The 24,056-nt window shown below is 39.7% G+C and overlaps 1 protein-coding gene across 10 annotated transcripts in view; it reads left to right on the top strand.

Moving 5' to 3' along the window:
* The window catches only part of CACNA1B (calcium voltage-gated channel subunit alpha1 B), a 214,581-nt gene that overhangs the window by 116,568 nt on the left and 73,957 nt on the right, over positions 1–24,056 (top strand). For all 10 annotated transcript variants that reach the window (XM_075835026.1, XM_075835028.1, XM_075835025.1 and 7 more), the window contains exons 9-17: positions 682–771; positions 9,755–9,964; positions 12,059–12,171; positions 12,706–12,818; positions 13,025–13,156; positions 13,396–13,468; positions 13,984–14,101; positions 16,118–16,185; positions 17,523–17,629. In XM_075835026.1, coding sequence (XP_075691141.1) covers positions 682–771; positions 9,755–9,964; positions 12,059–12,171; positions 12,706–12,818; positions 13,025–13,156; positions 13,396–13,468; positions 13,984–14,101; positions 16,118–16,185; positions 17,523–17,629 — 1,024 coding nt within the window. The remainder of the gene's footprint in view (positions 1–681; positions 772–9,754; positions 9,965–12,058; positions 12,172–12,705; positions 12,819–13,024; positions 13,157–13,395; positions 13,469–13,983; positions 14,102–16,117; positions 16,186–17,522; positions 17,630–24,056) is intronic.

A 24,056-nucleotide genomic window follows, 5' to 3' on the forward strand; every position in this document is an offset into this window, starting at 1 on the left:
TGAGACTTCAAGCGATCAGCTGTAATCTGTGATGGAACTCATCAGCAAGTGTAACATTTTCCTCAAGCGCCACCAGAGGGGAAATGGAGCATTACAAATTTCCCATTGTAATGTACGGGCATTCCGGGTCCTCCAGAGCAACAGACACTCTTTATAGCCACTCTCCACACTTGCTAATAGATGAGAGTCCTGCTTTTTATTAATTCAGATTTCCTAATAAGTTATTTGAATTTTTTTTTTCTAAACCAGACAAACCCTTTAAGGTATAAGCAGCAAAATAATTGGTCCAATATGATTGATAACTGGTGACCATATCAATAAATTGTGGTATAGAGGAACCCACTTAGCTTTAATATATTGAAAATGGCGGCAATTATTGCTCGGTTTCAAATACTATGACTACCTTTATAATATCTGGGTTCCTTGCGGCAGACGGAGCTGTCAATCATCCTACTAGCCGGTGATTGACAGTTCTCCTAAACATCTACTCATCACAAGAAGTGTTTTAATTTCACAAGTCACTTTTAATTTTCTGCCTAGAGACAGAATATACACAGAGCGAGTTCTGCTTGTTACTTTATCAACTTAAAGGGCTGCCAAGCGTATATTTCCAACAGGAAGTGATTATTTTATAACATAGTGCAATCCAATAAATAATATATCTGCTCGTCTGCCTTGCAGTACTGAAAAGAGCAACCATTAAGAAGAGTAAAAACGACCTTATACACGCCGAAGAGGGTGAGGATCACTTCACGGATATCTGCTCTGTTGGTGAGTCTGACATTATCTATCAGTTAATCTCTGATTCTTGTTTAGGTGGGTTCTTTAAATAGGTGAGATGTACGACTGAGCATGCCCAGGTGCCATCTTGAACTTTATATAAGCAGAAAATATAAAAAAATTATAATTTTTTTTTTTATATACACAGCACCCCTCTTGTCAATGGGCTGAGTCTGGTATTGCAACTCTGCCCTATTGTCACGGTCCCAGGGTATGTGGACCCACTAGGCTGCTCCGCCGTAGCGGAGAGGCAGCTGACCAGGTCACAGTCTACTTGTAGTAACACTTGGGTACCTGATCTAGTCCAGACAGTGGCTGTGGCTTCCTAGGAGATGCCAGCGCTCACTTCCGCTCCGTTCTGCTGTATCCCGTAGGGTGCACGCGCACGCTCGTGCCCGGCCTTAAAAGGGCCAGCGCGCGCACCCTACGGGATACAGGAAGGAGATGGGGACCAGAGCTCACGGATCCATGGCTGCGGGCGTCGGGAGGTGAGTAAACCGGATGGCGCGTGGCCATGGACGATACACCTATTATTGTGAATGGAGCTAAGCTGCAATACCAGACAAAGCCCATGAGCAAGAGTGGCACTGATGTGTAGAAAAAATGCAGGCCCTTTTTTCTAATTTTTAACAACCCCTTCAACATGAGGATCAGGGTTTTAATCCACTGCTTTTCAAACTTTCCAGGGTAATGTACAAATTTGCCCAAATACATGTGTGGATACCAGGGATGGATAGTCCGGTTCCTGGTGATGTCAGCATATGAACACCGTGATATCACTTAATGTTAGATAGTCTGCCAATCCACCGGCTGGTTAGCAAAAGCTGTCAGTAGAAAGGAATCAACTTCACTGACCACTTCAGGGTCCACCACAAGATTAGCTGGGTGGGGCAGAAAAATCCTCTCGTCCCATTGGAGTATCCCCTGGTTCTCTCGTGGGCCTGTCGGACCCTGGCTATTCTTTATATTTAAGGTAACCAATGTCTTTTCTATAAATATCAAAATGGGGTTATCACAGCCCCGCTTCACTGAATAGTTATATAATATTTTCTGACATCTTACAAGAGATGTACGGTATAAATCAATTTTTCTTAGACAAGAAATCCATCAGAACAGAGGATCAGATTGGTGCCAAATAGTTTAAGTGGAGGAGGTAAATTTGAATAAAAGTGCCAAAAAATCTTGTTGTAAGCGTTACGTACATGAGAATGGACAACACCTTTAACAGTATGATGGCCGAAAGTGGGAGAAGACTATTACTAGAAGAAGATGGGGGCTTATTAAAGTCTTGCTAATGCAGGACTAAGTTGTCGTAGAAGTCCCTGGGACACCTCCCCCATTTCTACAACTATTTCTACATCTTCTAATTTGGAATGATATCATTGATGTAAAGCCAAGCTTCCTCACATTAATTCTAATCAATCCATATCACCATTTAATCCTTTTTAATCTATATTACTATTCAGTGCTGCAGGATTCTCATGCTGGGAACCTAGATTAATACCAGAATAATTACAGCAAGGATTTGACTAACTGCATACCATTACAGGAAAACTATTATCGGGATGAAATTTTTTACTACATTGTATTAAATATAATTGAGCCTTGTGTTATATTATACCAGACAGCGTGTGTACTTCTTGTGTTCTATTCTATTTTTTTATAATTTTTTTTGCTATGTTATGATGTGAATGAACAGAGTTTTTAGTCAGTGACCAAATCTGGCTATAAAAGGCTTCGGCCTCAGATTCTATGTCTTGCTGACAGTAGGCGAGAGCAGAGGTACTTCCTTGCCTTCTGTGAGTGCTAAGAAACATTTTTGATTACCGGAGTCTTTGCTATAGACCCCCTACATGGCCTAATCATTGTTAGGGTCGCCTTTCCTGATGAAGGACCACAATTATGTCTGAAACGTTACTGCAGTTAAAGATTTCAACATGTTTCCTCCCTGTTGTCATCCTTGACTGTTTGTTTTTAATTAAAATGAGCATTGGGTTAGAGTGAAACATGTTTTTCATAATTTGTATTACATGATAATAGCTCAGTCTACAAGTATACTATAGACATTATGTTGTTGTATTGAACTGTCCTCATAATCCCTTACCTTATCCCAGAGCTATCATCGGTTTATGCACAATAGGACATCTTCTATTCTCTGGTCTTCTGCTGTGCCAGTAGTGCAACCAATGATATCTGGTCTCATACTTACCTGTTATTAGTAAGGGCTTATTCAGACGAACGTAAAATACGCGCGTGCAACGCGCGTGATTTTCACGTGCGTTGCCCGTAGCTATATTAGTCAATGGGGCCGTGCAGACATGGCAGCGTTTTTTGCGCAGCGTTGCTCCGTTGCAAAAAACTCACGACATGTCTGTTGATTCAGCGTTTTCAACGCATCACGCACCCATTGAAGTCAATGGGTGCATGAAAACCACGCATGTCGCACGGAAGCACTTCCGTGCGAACTGTGTGTTTGCGCAACAGCTGTCAAAAGGATGAATGTAAACCGAAAAACACCACGTGCTTTTCTGTTTCCGAACATCCAAACGGAGTGTCTTTGCGATTAGCGAAGCCGGACAAGCGAACCAAACTTCACCGGGTTCGGCCGAACTCGATTTGGCCGAACCCGGCAAAAAAATTATCGGTACGCGACGTCAGGAGATAGTCACTGTCCATGGTGCAGAAAGAGTTAAACTGTTTCAGCACCATGGACAGTGACTACCGATCCCAATAAACATGAACCTGTAAAAAAAAAACGAAGTTCTGACTTACCGATAACTCCCGGCGTCTTCCTCCAGTCTGACCTCCCGGGATGACAATTCAGGCCAAGTGACAGCTCCAGCCAATCACAGGCCAAGCACAGCCTGCAGCGGTCACATGGACTGGCGCGTCATCCAGGGAGGTGGGGCCCGATGTCGAGAGGCGCGTCACCAAGGACGCGTCACCAAGGCAACGGCCGGGAAGTTCTCGGTAAGTACGAACTTTTTCTTTTTTTCACGGCATTCACTGTCGAGGGTGCTGAAAGAGTTAGCTCTTTCAGCACCTTGGACAGTGACGGGCTTCGACTAGACTCATCTCTATGATGGCGGCTGCGCGAAAATCACGCAGCCGCGCATCATACACGGATGACACACGCAGCTGTCAAATGGTGTTTGCGCGCGCAAAACGCCGCGTTGTTTGCGCGCGCAAAAACGCAACGCTCGTGTGAATCCAGCCTTAAGGGAAGAATTGCAACTGTGTATGGCCAGCTTAGGAAATTTGAGATATCCTCTAATGGCAAACAATATAGTCATGAAAATAAGCCCCCTCCCCGACAGGACAGGCTGCACTTTAATCTGTGTGATCCTGGGAAATTAGCATTCTCAGAAGCGTTCAGCCAACAGCTATTGAATGTGTAAAGGTACTTTTACACCAGCCAATTTTGATCGCTCATCCCCATACATTCGTATCATGTTGGAAGCACGTCTTCTTGTTTACAAAGGGAAATGTGCTGCCGACACCGATAATATTTTGCATATTTAAAATGATATGATTTGCTGTTTGCTGCCCTGCAGGGTGATTATCGGGAACGAGCGTTCTGTTGGCCAGTGTATAAGGGCCTTAAAGCCAACTTAACGGCAGCCCAGGCAGATGCATTTTTATATACCTTTTGGGTACAATTAAAGCAGTCAATGCAGTTAAGAGCCACATTTTAACTGCTTGTTAATGTCTGGAAGAAGATTCAGAGTCCAGTGGCTCCAACAATTTGGAAGAAGGTGGATAATAGCAAGAATAATCAAGTAACAGTCCAGGTTCGGTACACAGATGAGCAGCAACAGTTTGTAGCGTAAGGCAAAGATGTAGTCAGGAAACAATCCAAGTTCGGCATACTACTAGGTAGCGGCAGTTTGTAGAGTAAGGCAGAGACGAGGACAGGAAACAATCCCAGTTTGGTACACATAAGCAGCAACAGTTTTAAAGGGTCAGCAATGAACTACAGTAGAGGCAGGAAGCTCAATAGTCTGGCAAGGAGAAAATGCAAGAGGCAGGCTTATATAGGAAGCCAAAAAGGGGAGACTATTCAGGTAACCAAGGAAGGAATCTCAAAAGAACCTAGACAATAGATTCAACTTTGGAGGCAGAGCTGTCCAGCAGCACCAATAGCTCAATGAGAAAAGCTACTACAAAGGAAATCCTCATGAAATGAATAGAGTTTTTTTATACAGTTTAGGATACCCTTTGGGGCAAGTGCCATTTTTTTAAGAGAATTGGGCATTGGAAAGGACATGGGTTAAGTCAGAGTTTTACCAACTATCAGGCAAATAGAGATTGCACCCAAATGTTTATAATATATCAGAAGATTTATAGGCTAACCACATGCAGAATCTAATACATTAGGTATGATTGCTATTAACCCCAATATGCCACCTACCCCTTATCACTATCACTGGGGTCCAGATAGCTTAGGTTTGAGGAGCTGTTTGGTGAGTTCCTCACACTAGAAAGCTACTTTAACTGCCAATGTTCCTGCCTGCGACATGGAGCAAACATGGTGGTCACCAATATTCTTTCACTAAAATAATAGGGGCTGACCATAGTGTTCCCTCCATGTCACAGGCAGGCACAAAGACAATTAAAGATGTTTTCCAGCGAGCATCCCACCAAACAGCTCCTCTTATACCAGGACCACTAAGAGTGTGACAGGGGGGCAGTGGCATATCAGAGTTAACAGTAGTTTTAAGATTTGAGTGAATTTTGCCTTTAGCATAAAATACATTCTAGTAAATGGTTTCTCCTGATATGAATAGACCAGAATAGGAGTTTTGAAGTTAAAGTGGCTGTACTATTGAATAGTCTTATTCAGAAGACCATCAGATCTGGTACACGATACACTTCATGAGAGAAGCAGAGAATGGCTGCAGCTTCTGAGTCAGTCACGAGCGCAGTTGTTGCAGATATAAGGTTAAAGCGACCGTTTACTCATTTACGAGACACCCACTGAATTGGTGCTCGCAGACGCTTAGAAGGATTCCCCCAGTGGAAACAAAGCTCTTTGCAGGAATGTCAGGAGCAGCGGATTCCACGCATCAGCCAACTCTTACAGACGCCTGCACAGTGTCTTATGACATCAGGGCCAGATTCTAGCCATACTGACACACAAAGCAGGTCTATTACAGATGGATTACTATAGCCTGTGCCAGCCACTTTCCCCCTTTCTCACTAATCAATAACTTATTGATCCTTCAGTTCCTGTAGGCGGGCGGAGACATCGGGCTTAACCCTTTGCACCATTTTTAAAGGGATACAGCCAACTGAAGTGAAAGGCTTTTATTGGCTTAGACAATACAGATCCGGTGAATAGAGGGGATCCAGCTCGATAATACAATGTACAAATAACATTGGCTAAATAACACACTGCCAAATCAATAAACTAGGGAATGAAGCTGCAAATCCATAGGTTTGGGCACCAATTGTGGGATTGGAGGTTCACGCTCCAAGTGCCCAGGTCATCAGGGCCATTGATGCTACCTTCAGGCCAAAAAGTGCCCTCTTTAGTAATGACACAAGATGCGCCCTATGCCACCTCCAGCCAGCCCTGGTCTTATCCTACTTCTTCATGGAAAGTATAAACCTTTGGTTCTCCCACAAAATAGACGCTGTGAACAAGGGAACTAATTGAGGGGGCACACACTACTCTGTCTTGGGGTGCAAGGGTATAGTAGCATTACCAGCTCAAGGAAAAGCATCTCATTTCATTATTTTTTTCCTATGGGGAATATTTTCCTCGATGTACACCACTGTATCAGGGCTCATTGGCGCTCCCCTGGCATCCAGGATACATACCCTGCCAGCCCCCTCCCTAGCTATGCCCCTGCTCTGTATCATCATATCCCAGCATCAGCAGTGTTGATTGACAAGTATCATAACCATACTGACAATTCTCTGAATGACAGTGTTATAAAAAGAGGTAGAAAATCCATGTTACAGCTGAGTGGAAATTGCTACTAACAGTACAGGCCTGAATTCCACACAAGCCTCAGGCTGTAGCCGTGGGTGCCTTGCGGTTCATTTAATTAGTCAGCTCATATATATGTTCACACAACCAACTATTATAGGCACGATAAGTACTGTAATACCACAGTGAACGCTAGTATAGTAGAAGGAGAGTTTCCTACTCAGATGCAGATGGCATACAGGCCATCATCCTACAGTAAAATGTAAAACATATCAATTATCACATTATGATCTCCATAAAAAAGTGACAAGCTAATTCCTGCTTTCTGTGCCATCCACGTATAAGCCATAGGCTAGCAGGTGGCACGGTGTTTTATTAATGCAGTGCCACCTGCTGCCCACGGTTCTAAAAACACTGTGTCCAATTCAGAAACATACTGCCTTTTTTCTTAGTAAATTAGCATTTTAATTGAGAGTTTTACAAAACAATGATAACTTAATTATAGCAGATTGAAAAATACAGTGTCGTGGCCATAGACATATGATAGCTGTCAACTGAATGTTCGATAGGTGTTTAGCTTTCTTCCCTCAATCCATTCAGATTGGGTGCATGTACATGCTCAGAGGCATAACTTGAAGCTCCTGGGCCCTAAAACTGTAACAGGGTCCCCCATCTATCATGTGCCATTTATAATACTGGAGTCTTCTAATGTAGAAGAAGGGCCTTTGGACTACCTTAGGCACTAGGGCCCCGGTGCCACTGCTACATCTGTACCCCCTATAGCTACACTCCTGAGCATGCTATTTCTATGGTGGAAAGGAAATAGGAACCTGGGGGGAACAGAGGTTTGGTAAATATTACTATTACTTATCTTGTACTCATCCTGAGTTACAGCCTTTATTATATTCTATAGCTGTATTCACAATCCTGCAGGCTTCAGAGCTTAAATCTACCAAAATTCAGAGCTTGCTGTTTTGATTTGCATTCGAGACGTGTCATCATTACACCAGGCATTGTGCAGTCATCTGATATAGTAAAAATGACTTAGTAAAATTGACTGAGCTAAGCTGTTAGGGGTGTGTCTGATGAGAAGCTTGTTGACTGTTTCCAATGACAACCAGCGGAATTGCGAATGCAGTTCTGAAGTATGATAAAGGCTGTAACTCGGGATCAGTATAAAATAAGTAATGTGATGTATTTACAAAGTTACTTAATATTTTATGTAGAATGTATCAATTTATAAGCTGTAAAATGTTGTTCAAAGATGGACATGACCTTTAAGGAATAATTCAGAGAATTTGTTATCATTTATTGACATGTAACGATTAGTCGACTTATCCTATCAGCTAAATCATATAGAAATTGTTCACGATACATAGGATAATTGTATAATTCTTTGACAATATTGGATTTAATGCTCCTCAATGTCTTGCAAAAAATGAACTTGTCTTGTAGAATCAAAGAGGAATTGTCTTCTTGTGATCCCGACCCTTGCAGGATTGCACAGAGCTTTTTTTTTTTTACTCAGGCAATAGAGGTCTATGTACAAAGCAGAATTGTCCAGGGTCGACATTTCACAGGCTTTGTTAGATGAGTCATTTCTAAAATCTGAGCATTGCTAAGTTCCCCCGTCTTCTTCTTTTGCTGTAACCTCAATATGTACGTGAGTTTCTGCTTCAGTAGCCAATCTTATAAATAATAAATTCTGGACAGCAATGTATAATTAAGGTTGGAAACGTCTCCCTGGATTTAAGGACATCTCTGAACACCTTCGATTGGGTTTGTGGTTAACATTGTTACCAAAAATCCTTCAAGCCAATTACTGACTGATTGTGGATTATGTAGCCAGTGCTAATGTGATAAGAGGAGACGTTTCCATTAAAACGTCTTTCCAGATGTAACCGATCCGTTCACATTATGAGATTCATAACCTCCTAGTGAGATATCTGGGATACCGAGAAGTGATCAATGCTTTATCCAGTGTATCGACAAATTGGGCTTGTGCCTAAGGACACACAATTTAGGGCATACCGTATAATTGCAGTTTAGTAACCACCACAGTGCCTTCATAGTAATGATAAAGGGGAAATTGTGTAATTGGGGGTATGCAGGATCGGTCATTAATTATATAATTATTATATTAATACAGACCTAATACTTCTCACAGCTCGGGGTTTGCTACAATTGTATCCACTCTGTGAGGTAAAGCGACACAAATCTCTTTCCTGTCCTGATAATTTGCTACAATGCATCAGTGCAGGAAGAATGTATTAGCCTGAAGTCCAGGCTGTTTAGCTCACTGAGAATGTTATAGCCTGGAAACCATTGTAACAAACTCTTAGATGTGAGATGTATTAGGTCAGTAAAGAGTTTAGCCTCCAGATGTAAATCATAATGTTTACATTCACTGATAGCATGCAGAGATCTTGAAAAAACCAAACAGAGCCCATGCACAAGAGTGGCGCTGTTTCTACATAAAAGTAGGTTAGGACACGTCAGTGACAGTTTATTGGTGATGGCTCAGTCTTAACTCATCATGGGTGGCCCCTGAGCATCATGGGCAGCATTAGCATAGCGTATCATATAGTGTATCGTAGAGTATCAGCCATGTTGCCACAGTGTCCATCACTAGTATGAAGTTTCTAACAATCTGGCTAATGTGCATTCTACTGAATTGCTTTTCTATAAGTGCTGGTCTTTCTTACGGGTGGTGTGAATTATCAGAAGAGGCGACCCCTCTTAAACATACAGCAGCATTAGTAGACAGGTTAGAAGGGACTCAGACTAAGGGTACGCTGCCTGTCCGTCCTAAAAAGGATGAGAAGGGGGAACGAATGAACAAATATTAGGCCTCCCCTATTTAAAAAAAGGGGCCTTCATTTTAGTTGTGTTATAGGACTTCCCTTAAAATGCCTTTGATGCATAAGCACGAAATATTTCCAGCAAGGACTCATTTTCGCGACTGTTACAAAATGTTTTTAGATACTAGCCACTGGCTTTTAACATTCTTAATGATGTTTTGAATTGCAACTCCTACAGGTTCTCCATTTGCCCGTTCCAGCTTGAAAAGTGGAAAAAACGAAAGCTCGTCTTACCTCCGCCGCAAAGAGAAGATGTTCCGTTTCTTCATCCGTCGTATGGTGAAAGCGCAGAGTTTCTATTGGTTTGTACTGTGCGTAGTGGCATTGAACACTCTTTGTGTTGCCATCGTACACTACAACCAGCCTGCATGGCTCACCAAAGCCCTATGTAAGTACCAGGGACCGCTACACTGGACAGGCAACATTGGATAAAATGATGTGGTCATTATAGCCCCGTGAATTATTCACTACCACATAAGACTGTATAAAATCACTGCACTTATATATTTAAATCCTATGAATTTCTTGTATATATCTCTTGGGCATTGCCCCCAGGTGTGATACTGATCCTCTATAAGAGGTTCTCCATTTTCAATATTTTCGGACATATTAATATCATGGGGGGTTACAGAACTTGAACCCCCATTGATGGTGCAAACCTCGAGGAACCAGTTCAAGACATTGGTGAATGTCCCAGAACCTTCCACCAACATATATTAAAAATGGACAATCCCTTTAAGCATGTCTTATAAACTTTTCAGCTGTTGAACCACATTTCCATCAGTCAGATACAATAGTTTTATTACCAAAGAATCACAGATTATTGGACCAAATGGTTGTTCTTTGCTTTATTTTCTGACGTATCTGTACATCTATGGTTGAGAATGATCTGAGTATCATGTGATTTTGGACATTTTTTAACATAGACGGGCAAGACTCATTAGTCCAGAATATTTTCACACATTGTTTGGTACCTGAACATTCGTTCATAACGTGACAACATTTTGGCTTCATAGTCTGTAATGCTACTGTCTATCACAACAACTTCATTATCCAGCACAAATCTTATTGTTGGCCAATTAGCAGCAATTTATTTTTAGCCAACACGGAACATTAAAGGCTATGTCCACCTTAGCAACCTTTTTTTATTGGTCTAATGCATCTAAAATTCATAATATTGCAATTTTGCAAATAGTCTTTTATTAATTCAACACATTTGTATTGTGATTTTGTATTACAGTACAAACAGTACAAAACAAACCCCAACCCCATAAACACAGCCCTGTTACAAAAGCATACAGAAAATACAATATGCAATAAGCAAAAAAAATAATATATATAATATACCTTGTGTCCCACATATGAACATAAGAGGATGTATATAAGTAAAGTCATGATCTACATAACATGGTATCTCTCCGTCCTCAATGTATTCACATATTGACCAACATCACAGCTGTACCTCAGTATGGACCAAAACAGTCCCCATCCCCCAAGAGCCTAACGACCTCTGAGCACCAGGCAGTTAATCCATCCAAAATTTTGCAAATAGTCTTGGTTACAAATCTACAAGTCTACATCTCCTATGCAGACCTATGTGTCGCCATGGTTACAGACTGCAAGCAAATCCTGTGTGTAGTCTGATCCTGCAGGCATACTCCCTTTCAATTGTCCCCTATCTTTGTTAACTTACATTGGGTAGATCAGCAAAAAGTAGGGGGAGGGCCTATGCTTGCAGAATCAGACTACACACAGGGTGTGTTTGTCGTCTGTTACCATGGAGACACGTAGGTCTTTATCGGAGCTGTATACACAAAACGCTAGAGGATTTTTAGTAAAGACTATCTGCAAAATTACTTCATTTTTTATATTTTAGATGCATTAGGGCAATAAAAAATATTTTCAATGGGGGATAAGCCTTTAATTGCATGGGCACTTTTACGGAATTTTTTTTTAATAAGGACTTTTTAAAAAAAATGAAATTCACTTGGACCCTTTGTCTATCAATGAGCAGGTGCTACGCAGTGTGAGCACATAACATTTTTCAAGACTCCTTTGCTTAAGACTCCTTATTATAGGCTCTGTCCTAGCACGAGGTTACTATTTATATCAATGATGACGTTTAACCTATTTTAGTTGCAGCACCGTATATATCAAAGTATTGTTTTTGTCAGAAGAAATATAACAGGTCGTATGTAGCTGTAGAATTAAGTCCGTGTGGAAATTTTGCACCTGTAAATAATTAATATTGGGGCCGCCGTTTTGATAACTGGAACAATATTTGTAGCATTGTAGACACAGAGAAGGAGCTCCAGGGATGGTAATGGTTCCCAGTAACTTTTTAGGCTGCATCATCACAAATATAAATTGTAACCGTGTTCATGACATCACTGATCCACATTTCACAATATGGCTGCCTCCTATAGGTGAAATGAGAAGAATAATTTGAGTAAAAAATGTACACCCCCCCCCCCCTTCTCAGATTTTGCGGAGTTCGTTTTCCTGGGGCTTTTTCTAACGGAAATGTCCATGAAGATGTATGGCCTGGGACCTCGAAATTACTTCCACTCATCCTTCAACTGCTTTGATTTTGGGGTAGGTTATTATAAATGTTTGCATTATATAACACATTCCCACCGAGACTGGTCATTTGTCTATTAAAGAAATACTAATATGAATAGGTTTCTTGTATATTATATGGTAATACCTGAAGGACAAGGAGAAGAGGGACCTTGGAGACCTCCAATGGATGTCCACTCTTTATAAACCTCTAGAAACTATTTAAGTAGAACAATGGTCTCCAACCGTTTGGAAACTACAACTCTCAGCATGCCCTGACAGATTTTGGTTGTCAAGGCAGTGTGGGACTTGTAGTTTTGCAACAGCTCAAGAGTCACAGGTTGGAGACAACTGGAGTAGAACATAAAAACAGATCAGAGTAGAGGAAGGAAAGATGAACTAGCGTCTTCTTACCCTTATGTCCGTCTACTTGTCCAGCATCCTAAGAAGCCGCATTACCCCTACCCCCGTTGGAAAAGGCTATGCTAACGCAAGGGGGCAACCAGCTTGTTTTCTATGCTAGTGTTTTTGTGAATGTAGTCAATAATATGATCCATGTTACTGTTCCAGGTGATAGTTGGAAGTATTTTTGAGGTGATCTGGGCGGCAGTAAAACCAGGAACATCATTTGGGATCAGTGTCCTCCGAGCGTTACGTCTACTCCGTATATTTAAGGTCACAAAGTAAGAATCCTCTCCGTTACCTTTGCACCTCTACAGATTGTTTGGAAATTTGTAAACGTTTGCTAATTTATACATATTGTCATGCCCTATTTTTTTATTTTTTTAATAAAATCTACAGCTGTTAATCCACTTTTATTGGCTTACTAGCTCAATTTGAGGTCCTTTGACCCAGACAGTCTGTCAACCTGTGTCTGTTGTATTTTCAGGTACTGGAACTCTCTCAGGAACTTGGTGGTTTCGTTACTAAACTCCATGAAGTCCATTGTCAGCCTGTTGTTCCTGCTTTTCCTCTTCATTGTAGTCTTTGCTCTTCTTGGGATGCAACTTTTTGGGGGACAGTGAGTATCCTTGAGGTTTTATAATGACAGAAGATCACTGAGTCTATATCAAGGGTTAGTGATCAATTTTGGTCCCATTTTCTATTGGTCAGAAACAATTGTTTTGTTGCCATAGACACACAAATGACTTTAATGGGTTGTATAACTCTCTGTGCCTCTCGTGGCTGTAGTCGATCATTTTCTTTGCTAGTGGTATGTAATATATATATATAGACATAAATGTACCTTATTTTTTGCAGGTTTTACTTTGAAGAAGAAACACGAAATACAAATTTTGACACCTTCCCCACAGCCATACTAACTGTTTTTCAGGTGAGTAGTATGCCGAGTTCAGGCCAACAATTGCTTTTTGGTTAGCAGAGCTTGCTGAGACTATTAGGGCACATTCAGACGTGGCGGAATTGCTGTTGAATTCCGCTGCGGACCTTCCGCAGGGGAAATCTGCAGCAGCCGTTTTTTTCACATTGGTTTCTATACATGTTTAGATAACTTAGTTCAGACGTTGCGGAAAATAACTGTGCGGAATTTAGGCTGCGGTGCAGAATTTTCTCTCCGCAGCATGCACATTATGTTACGGAGAAGTAGCAGAATTTCACTGCGGATTTCAGCCTCTGCAATGAAAAAACTGACATCTGTGGCAAGTCCGCTGTGATATCTGCATTACCTGCCAAATAAGCAAATGTTGCTGCAGATTCGTTGCGTATTTGCCTCGAATCTGCAGCAACATTTGCAGCGGAAAAATTCTGCTACGTCTGAACGTGTACTTATGCCACGTTGAGTATGGCACGTACCTTATTGTCTTTTTCCATCTTTGATTTTGTCGGTAGATCCTGACAGGAGAGGACTGGAACACTGTCATGTACTTTGGCATCGAGTCACAAGGAGGCGTCAGCAAAGGAATGTACTCCTGTGTTTATTTCATCATTCTGACATTGTTTGGAAACTGTATCCTTTGATTTACGTCCATATCAAGTAAATTTATGAGTAGGTTTTTATACTTGTGAAAAAGTTTAAAATGTACAACAAATTACCAAAAACATTCTTCCAGCTACATTATAAACTCCATTGTTATTTTAAGGTTTTTTTTCACCTAAACGATGTTGTGTTGCAGTACCAGATTCAACCCGTGATCAAGAGTGGCGCTGTTTCTGGGGGGAAAAAAAACATTTTTTGACAATCTTTTACTACTCCTTTAGGTAATATCAGTAGTCATCATCTACTAGAGGTGTTCTTTACATAATATACTCCGATTATGTGTCTTTTTTTTGTACCTACTCTCTGCTTTGTTTGGCCTCTATGCATGTAAGTTAGGATGTTTTCACATCTGCGTCTGAGTTGGGTTTTTAGGAGATCCAATCAAAAATTAAGGAAAAAATAGCGCAGGATATTTTTGGGTAAAACGACGAACACTATGATGGACACCCGACGGTACCCTTTAAAGTCAGTGAATTCCGTCAGGCGCCGTTGGTGTTCGTCTTGTGATGGATTCAGGAGATTTTATTATATTTCTGTTTCTATGAAGGAGCAAAAAAACAGAATATGAAGAGCAGATGTGAACACAGCTTTAAACATAGAAATTTAGATTTTTATAATATACCTTCATTACCTTTTCACTGTTTTACTTACTTTACCGTTTGTTTTTGTTTTTTTACATGTGCAGTGTAGAAAAAAGTCTGTTGCTGCTATCTGAACACTGTCAATATGCTGCTGTTGGCGGATCTAGTATTGGGAATAGTATTATTTATATTATGCGCTGCTGTTTAGTACTTTGTATGCATAATAGTGCTCCGTTATGAATGTGTTGTGGTCTGATTGCCTCATTAACACCAATATGCCCATAACCACCCATCCCCAATACAAGTATAAACATCCATATGCTATTTGTTAGGGGATCGATTTATATGTATTTGCATTTCTAGGATCTTTATTTGTCATTGAGTTTTAAATATTTATGTCTTAATTATGTCAGCTGCCCTGGCTATTCCTACAAGCTAGAATAATAATAATAATAATAATAATAATAATAATAATAATAATAATAATAAAAAATCTACTTCAAGATCCATCAACAGCATCTAGCCTGCTTGCTGCTTGTTTCCAGATAACCACATATTTTCTCCTACATTTGATAGTAAAAAATAACTGAAACGTAAGTGTACACAGCAGAATATGTCATGAGTATATATAACAAAGTTGTTAAATTTGTATATGTGCTGGCTATATGGACGATAGATTATAATTAAAGGTGAAGCTTTAACTCCACTTGTATAGTATTTACATACATACATACATACATACATACATACATACTTACATACATACATACATACATACATACATACATACTTACATACATACATACTTACATACATACTTACATACATACATACATACATACTTACTTACATACATACATACATACATACTTACATACATACATACATACATACATACATACATACTTACATACATACATACTTACATACATACATACTTACATACATGCATACATACATACTTACTTACATACATACATACATACTTACATACATACATACTTACATACATACATACTTACATACATACATACTTACATACATACATACTTACATACATACATACTTACATACATACTTACTTACATACATACATACTTACATACATACATACATACATACATACTTACATACTTACATACATACATACTTACATACATACATACTTACTTACATACATACATACATACTTACATACTTACATACATACTTACATACATACATACATACATACATACATACATACATACATACATACATGTAGCTTTAGGGGAAATATAAAATGGTTCCAAACTGGATACCCCCTTGGCACACATGAGTATTTTATGACAGATTTTCTGCTTGGGTATAATAAGAGCATAATATAGCTTGGTAACCTTGAGTTTTATCCTTAACTTCGTGTAAGATACTCTTTTGAATGTATTCTTAGCTATTGCTGTTGACAATCTGGCTAACGCACAGGAATTGACAAAGGTATGTTATCATTCGCTGGAAACCTCTACTATAAATTATTGAGCCTGTGTAAACTGTGCCTTGATATGACTAAAGCACATTCAGAATATAGATTGTACAGTCCAGTCCTGAAATCCAGGAATGCAGTAGACCTCATCATCTTCTGTATATATGTAGTAGTGTTTTCTGTCTTCCACATTTTACTACTATACCTGGTGCACCCTTTGCTATTCTTCTCATTCACTATCCAGAATTGAAAGGGTCTAAAAAATAGTCTTCAAAAAGATCTCACAACCTTGGTGCCCCAATGCAAAAGCTGTAATAGGGCCCCCCAAATGTCACATGTCATTTATAGTATTTCTATCCTCTTATTAGCTAAGGGGCCTTTAGGGTCCTCTTAGGCTCTTGAGCCGAGAGTGACAACAACTTCTCTACTCTTAATAGTTACCCCACTGTTGGCGCTACCATGTCGTCAATGAATATTGAATTTCTATGGTTAATTGATTTTATCAAGTAGACAATTAGATTTACTATAGACATGAGGTGTGCAGGTAAATGAGCAGGAAACACACAGGGGTGCACCCCAAAAGAATACTCTGTCCATTAAAGGAATTGGCCCCTTTAGAAAACTAATTTTGTTAGGCGGGTCCTCCGAAAATAATCCTATCCCAGGTTGTACTACTGCTCAGACTCCAGCGATCAGCTATCATGTTATCCATATGCAAGTGTTTAATCTTCTCACAGCGCCATCACAGGAAATATGAAACATTACATGGTGCTCATTGAAATCAATAGGCTGTTGGGTCCTCCAGAGAGAGAGACAGAGACGTTCTTTGTAGCCCCATTTTGCTCTGTCAACAGATTAGGAACCTGAATAGGGGACATCCTTCCTTTAATAAAATGCCCTAATAGTTCATAGTTGCTCTCCCTAGCACATTAACCCCCAAGCCAATAAAGGGTAGCTGGCCTAACGGACAGATCTATACTGGATACCGAGATATCAAAGACCTCATAATGTCTCTCTGGTCAGCCCTAGCTGTCATTCTGCACCAAAATTTGTTAAATAGGCTAATTGGGGAAATGGACATTAATCCCCCTATTTTTTTTACTGGAAATGTTGACCTGATCCCTATTTATCTCCGGTGACTCATCTAACTGGGAGGGCTGCTGGAAAAAGGGGGCTACCTGCAAAGTACAATATATTCTGATTAGAAATGTTAAGTCACTAGTTGAGCAAGGTTACATTGTACCACCGGCGTGTTTTTCCTGTATGTACTCATATATATATTTGATATATGAAAATGTATGTGTCATTTTCTACTGTATTTGAATCACAAAATGAGTGTTTCCTGTTATAGGATGAGGAGGAGATGGAAGAAGCAACCAATCAGAAATTGGCGCTGCAAAAAGCCAAGGAGGTGGCAGAAGTCAGTCCCATGTCAGCGGCGAATATTTCAATTACAGCGTAAGGAACTACACTCTATGTTGTGCCCCCCTCACAGCTTTCAGTCAGTGCACTCTTCCCATATGTGACTCAATGTCCAGTCTAGATGCAGTCAACCAGTAGACAAAAATTTATTTTTTTCATTGGTAAAATCAAATAACTGTAGGGATCTGTAGGGATCTGTAGGGATCTGTAGGGATCTGTAGGGATCTGTAGGGATCTAGATGCCTGACTCCACTCCACACCTCCTGAATATACCCATAAATGCCATTTTCATGGTTTCGAAATACGGGGACCATGATGCTTTGTGGCAGAGCGCAATACGCACACGTTCCCAAGACAAGATTTGTCAGGCCCTCTACTGCTTTGCAGAAGGGAAGTGACAATATCTCCGAAAGCCTTTTTGTGGTTGTCACTTTCTTGGCCCTTTTGACTATGCTCAGACCCAAATCAAGCATTGTGATTTTTGCTGTAGGGTGGAATTGCCCTACCAAGGAGTTGTCCACTTTAGGAGAAATGTTATGGTCTGGGGAACTGCTTAGCAAGTGCTTAGTTTCCCCAGCATTATTTGGGGTTCATTGGAATGAATAGGCATCTGTGTAAGGCAGAAAACGCGGCGCAAAAGGCACATAACAGCTGCGTGTGTCATCAGTGTATGATGCGCAGCTGCGTGATTTTCGCGCAGCCGCCATCATTTTGACACTCCGTTTGGTTGTTTGTAAACAGAAAAGCACGTGGTGCTTTTCTGTTTACATTCAGAGTTTGACAGCTATTGCGCGAATCACGCAGTTCGCACGGAAGTGCTTCCGTGCGGCATGCGTGGTTTTCACGCACCCATTGACTTCAATGGGTGCGTGATGCGCGAACAGTGCACAAAGAAAGGACATGTCGTGAGTTTTACGCAACGCACTCGCACTGCGCAAAATTCACGCACTGTCTGCACTGCCCCATAGACTAATATAGGTGCGTACGACGCGCGTGAAAATCACGCGCGTCGCACGCGCGTATATTACGCTCGTGTAAATGATGCCTAAGGCAGCTTTCTTGCAGTGGTTCTCTGCTGCGGGTAATAGAGAGAGTCCCAACTGGGAGACCCTCTTCCTATTCCATCACATGCACTACATGGGCATATGGAAACAAAAAGGTCCAAAGAGGACAATTCCTTTAATTAGGGTTTTTTGTTTTTTTTAAATTACATGAAAAATTATATTCAGAACCAATTCAAGCACATCTCACGCCAACAATAGACAGTACTTCTAGAGAGTACTGTACATCCATAATTCTTCCTATTACAAGCCTCACACCTCGATCAGGGACACAGAAAAGGGCAATCTGTTAAAGCCCCCTCCAGCACATAAAAAGATTAAAAAGCAGATGTGTAAGTCAGATGAACGAGCATTCCTGAGCAGATGGACGTGGCTTTTACGTACGATGGATGCAGTTAGATGGCTGCCTAAATTCACAATCTAGCCCATATGACGGACTGCTGGTGATACAGTACTGCCGATATGAAATCGAAAAACTCCCCACGTAAAAAAAGTATCCAAAACTGCTGGTGCCAAATTAAGAGCGTTCCCGGTAAATAAATAAAAAAATCACGTTGTTAGTAAATCCATTCATTCATATCTTTATAGTTATATTTGTTCCCAGGTAAGCTGGGTGAGAACCAATATGGCCACCATCACAGCTCCCACGGGGTTATCACTCAGCTTGTGCAGACTCCTTTATGGCAAATCTATATATCCATACTGCGATATATGATCTGCTTCCTGTCGCTGTATAACTCGACAGACTCCTCTAGGATTTTGGGTAAGTTGGGTGACAACCAATATGGCCACCATCACAGCACCCACAGGGTTATCACCCAACTTTCCCAGAGCCCTTAATAGCAAATCTGTAAATTTATACTGTGATATATGCTCTGCTCCTTTGTCGCTGTATAACTAGGTATATTCCGCTAGGATTCTGGGAAAGCTGAGTGAGAACTCCATAGGTAGCTGTAATAACAGTCATATCGGCTGCCACTAAGATTTCCCCCCAAAAAGTTATAACTAAACGAAAAATTTGACAGAAAAGAAAAATTGAGGGAATTTTTAATTATCTAAAATAAAAATTGAAAGAATGATAGATGAGGCGATATTTATGATATTAGATAACAGGTTGAATAGCCATCAACACTATCTCTATAGTACAATTCCATTAATCTGGCATTAATGAGGACTGTCAAATTATCAGGATTCTGGATTATCAAATGGTGCTAGAAGGGCACACTAAACTTATTTGCTCTGCCGGAAGAGATAAGCGGCGCCTATGTAACACCACTTATCTCCGTATAATCCTCATGTTCTGACATCAGAATGAGATGTTTACTATTTACAGACATAAAAAGACATTAACCCCTTAGTGACCAGCCCATTTTAGGCCTTAATGACCAAGCTATTTTATTCGTTTTTCTATAGTCGCATTCAAAGAGCTATAACGTTTTTATTTTTTCGTCTACATAGCTGTATGAGGACTTGTTTTTTGCGGGATTAGTTGTGCTTTTTAATGGCACCATTTTTGGGTACATATAATTTTTATATTAACTTTTATTAACCCTTTTGGGGGGATTATAAAAAAAAACTGAAATTCTGCCATTGTTCTATGCGTTTTTAAATTGACGCCGTTCACTATGCGACGTAAATAACATGTTACCTTTATTCTATGGGTCGGTACGATTACGGCGATACCACATATGTAGAGGTTTTTTTATGTTTTACGACTTTTGCACAATAAAAACACTTTTGAACTAAAATTATTTGCTTTTGCATCGTCGCTTTCCAAGAGCCGTAATTTTTTTATTTTTCCATCAATGTAGTGATTTTTTGGGCTTGTTTTCTGCGGGACAAGACGTAGTTTTGAATGGTACTGTTTTGGGGTACATGGGACTTATTGATTAATTTTTATTATGACTTTTTTGGGGGGCAATGGAAAAAAATTACAATTTCGCCATAGTTTTTTGCGTTTTTTTTTTACGGTGTTCACTTTGCGGTTTAAATTACATATTAACTTTATTAATGGAGTCATTACGGTCGCGGCGATACCATATATGTGTACTTTTTTTTTTTTTTTACACTTTTACTAAATAAAACCACTTTTTATGGAAAAAAATGGTTTTATTAATTTTTTGACTGTACTTTTTATTAATAATCTTTATTTCACTTTGATGACTGATTTTATTAGTCCCACTAGGGGACTTTACTGTGTGATGTTCCGATCGCTGCTATAATGCTCTGGTATACTTCGTATACCAGAGCATTATTGCCTGTCAGTGTAAATCTGACAGGCAATCTGTTAGGACGTGCCTCCGGCGCGTCCTAACAGGCATATGCCCAGGGCAGACCTGGGGGCTTTTATCAGTCCCCCGGCTGCCATGACACCCCATCGGAGACCCGCGATTGCATTCGCGGGCCGCCGATGGGTGACAGAGGGAGCGCACTCCCTCTGTAAACAAAGTTAAATGCCGCGGTCGCTATTGACGGCGGCATTTAACGGGTTAAACGGCCGCGATCGAAGTAAACTTCGATCGCGGGCGTTGGAGCAGGAGCTCAGCTGTCATCAGACAGCAGAGCCCCGGCTCCTGCCTGCACGGGAGACCCGTGCAGGACTTAGACTAGGCTGACGTGAAAAGGCGTCAGCCTAGCCTAAAGCCCATTAGTGAATCACGTAAAAAGGCGTATTAGTGGTCACTAAGGGGTTAAAATTTTCATTGACGTTTGTTGTAACATTGGTCATTCCTATACTGATGACTGAATAAGGCCTTGTTCACATCTGCGTTGGAGGCTCAGGGGTTTCCGTCACAGCTCCGGCCGAGATTACCGGAAACAATAGCGCAGCATGCTGCGCTATTGTTTCCGGTAATATCACGGACGCCCACATGGAAAGCCGACGGAACGCATTAAAGTCAGTGGGTATGGATATCGGCCATCGGTGATATCCATGGTGCAACGGAACTGTCGCTTCCGTTTTTTTCTTGTTCTGCTCGTCTGATGGAACACCCTAGATGCAGGTGTGAACATAGTCTAAAGACTCTCCTGTATATGTATGTGGAGGCACAATAATAGGGCATGACTGATGCTAAAACATTTATATTCAGAATTCCAATTACAATGGTAACAATTATGATCAAAACCGATACTGGTCATTAATACTTGGCCAGAAGAGCTGAATATACCGTAATCAGGCTAAAAAATCACCCTGAATAATAATAAAGGCGAATCTCAAGTGACGGAATTTTCTGTGAAGTAACGCAGGTCATTCGATAATAATAATAAAAAAGTGTTATTTATTTGGCTGTTCCGTGAGTCAGTCTACCCGCGACTCCATCCCTAAATTCTGAGCAAACAAACAAGATTTATGGCAAAAAGTCAGAGTGATAAACAGGCTCCTTATTCATTGTCAGAGGATTTAACAAGTTATCAGGTGACAAATGACGGCCCAGCGAGGATGGCATAGCCTGTTCTGTTAGTACGGCCAGTCCGCAATGACTCACTCCAGTATGATCTTATTCATCGATATATCTACATCAGTTATCGACTCTATGCCAATTTAACCATCTGAATGCCAGAGACTTTTAAATTACTTTAAATTAGCAGAACCTGAGTCATTGCTCGTTCTTGTAGAGTTAGAAAGGCTGCTATTCTGAAGAGCTGACACTTTCTATGAGTTGCCTTTTTGTTTTTGTTTTTTTTTGTATTTTAACCCTTTATGTGTGTGTTTTTTCCTACTGTAGTCACTGTGTTGTTAACCATACCACCCGACCTGTCATATGGAGAAATGTGAAATATAGTGTAAAATGGCAATGTTCTGTAAAGACCAGACTATGCAAGTTACTATTTAGGTACATGGATTGGACATTAGAGATAGATAGATAGATAGATAGATAGATAGATAGATAGATAGATAGATAGATAGATAGATAGATAGATAGATAGATAGATAGATAGATAGATAGATAGATAGATAGATGATAGATAGATAGATAGATAGATAGATAGATAGATAGATAGATAGATAGATAGATAGATAGATAGATAGATAGATAGATAGATAGATATGAGATAGATAAGATATGAGATAGATAGATATGAGATAGATAGATATGAGATAGATAGATATGGGATAGATAGATAGATAGATAGATAGATAGATAGATAGATAGATAGATAGATAGATAGATAGATAGATAGATAGATAGATAGATAGATAGATAGATAGATAGATATGAGATAGATAGATAGATATTAGATAGATAGATATGAGATAGATAGATAGATATTAGATAGATAGATATGAGATAGATAGATAGATAGATAGATAGATAGATAGATAGATAGATAGATAGATAGATAGATAGATAGATAGATAGATAGATAGATAGATAGATAGATAGATAGATATGAGATAGATAGATATGAGATAGATAGATATGAGATAGATAGATATGAGATAGATAGATATGAGATAGATAGATAGATAGATAGATAGATAGATAGATAGATAGATAGATAGATAGATAGATAGATAGATAGATAGATAGATAGATAGATAGATAGATAGATAGATATGAGATAGATAGATATGAGATAGATAGATATGAGATAGATAGATATGAGATAGATAGATATGAGATAGATAGATATGAGATAGATAGATAGATAGATAGATAGATAGATAGATAGATAGATATGAGATAGATAGATATGAGATAGATAGATATGAGATAGATAGATATGAGATAGATAGATATGAGATAGATAGATAGATATTAGATAGATAGATAGATAGATATTAGATAGATAGATAGATAGATAGATAGATAGATAGATAGATAGATATGAGATAGATAGATATGAGATAGATAGATATGAGATAGATAGATATGAGATAGATAGATAGATAGATATGAGATAGATAGATAGATAGATAGATAGATAGATAGATAGATAGATAGATAGATAGATATGAGATAGATAGATAGATAGATATGAGATAGATAGATAGATAGATATGAGATAGATAGATAGATATGAGATAGATAGATAGATATGAGATAGATAGATAGATATGAGATAGATAGATAGATAGATAGATAGATAGATAGATAGATAGATAGATAGATAGATAGATAGATAGATAGATAGATAGATAGATGGATGGATAGTTGGATCACTAATTTCAGTCCTCCTGTCCCTATAAATATGATTTAGAACCACAACCATCTTCATCCGTCCTCACTTTCTGCCCCCTCCACAAGATTCCTCTCTGTGACTCTCTGACCATTTCCTCCTCCCCAGTTGTCCCCATTCTCCATGTTTTCTCCACACTTTACCTCAACCCTGTTCTTCTGTGCACCTTCTACCACCTCCCTTTGTTATGACACCTCCTGAATTTTGTTTCTTTAATTTAA

This window comes from Rhinoderma darwinii, chromosome 8, assembly GCF_050947455.1.
Source record: "Rhinoderma darwinii isolate aRhiDar2 chromosome 8, aRhiDar2.hap1, whole genome shotgun sequence".
NCBI lineage: Eukaryota > Metazoa > Chordata > Amphibia > Anura > Rhinodermatidae > Rhinoderma > Rhinoderma darwinii.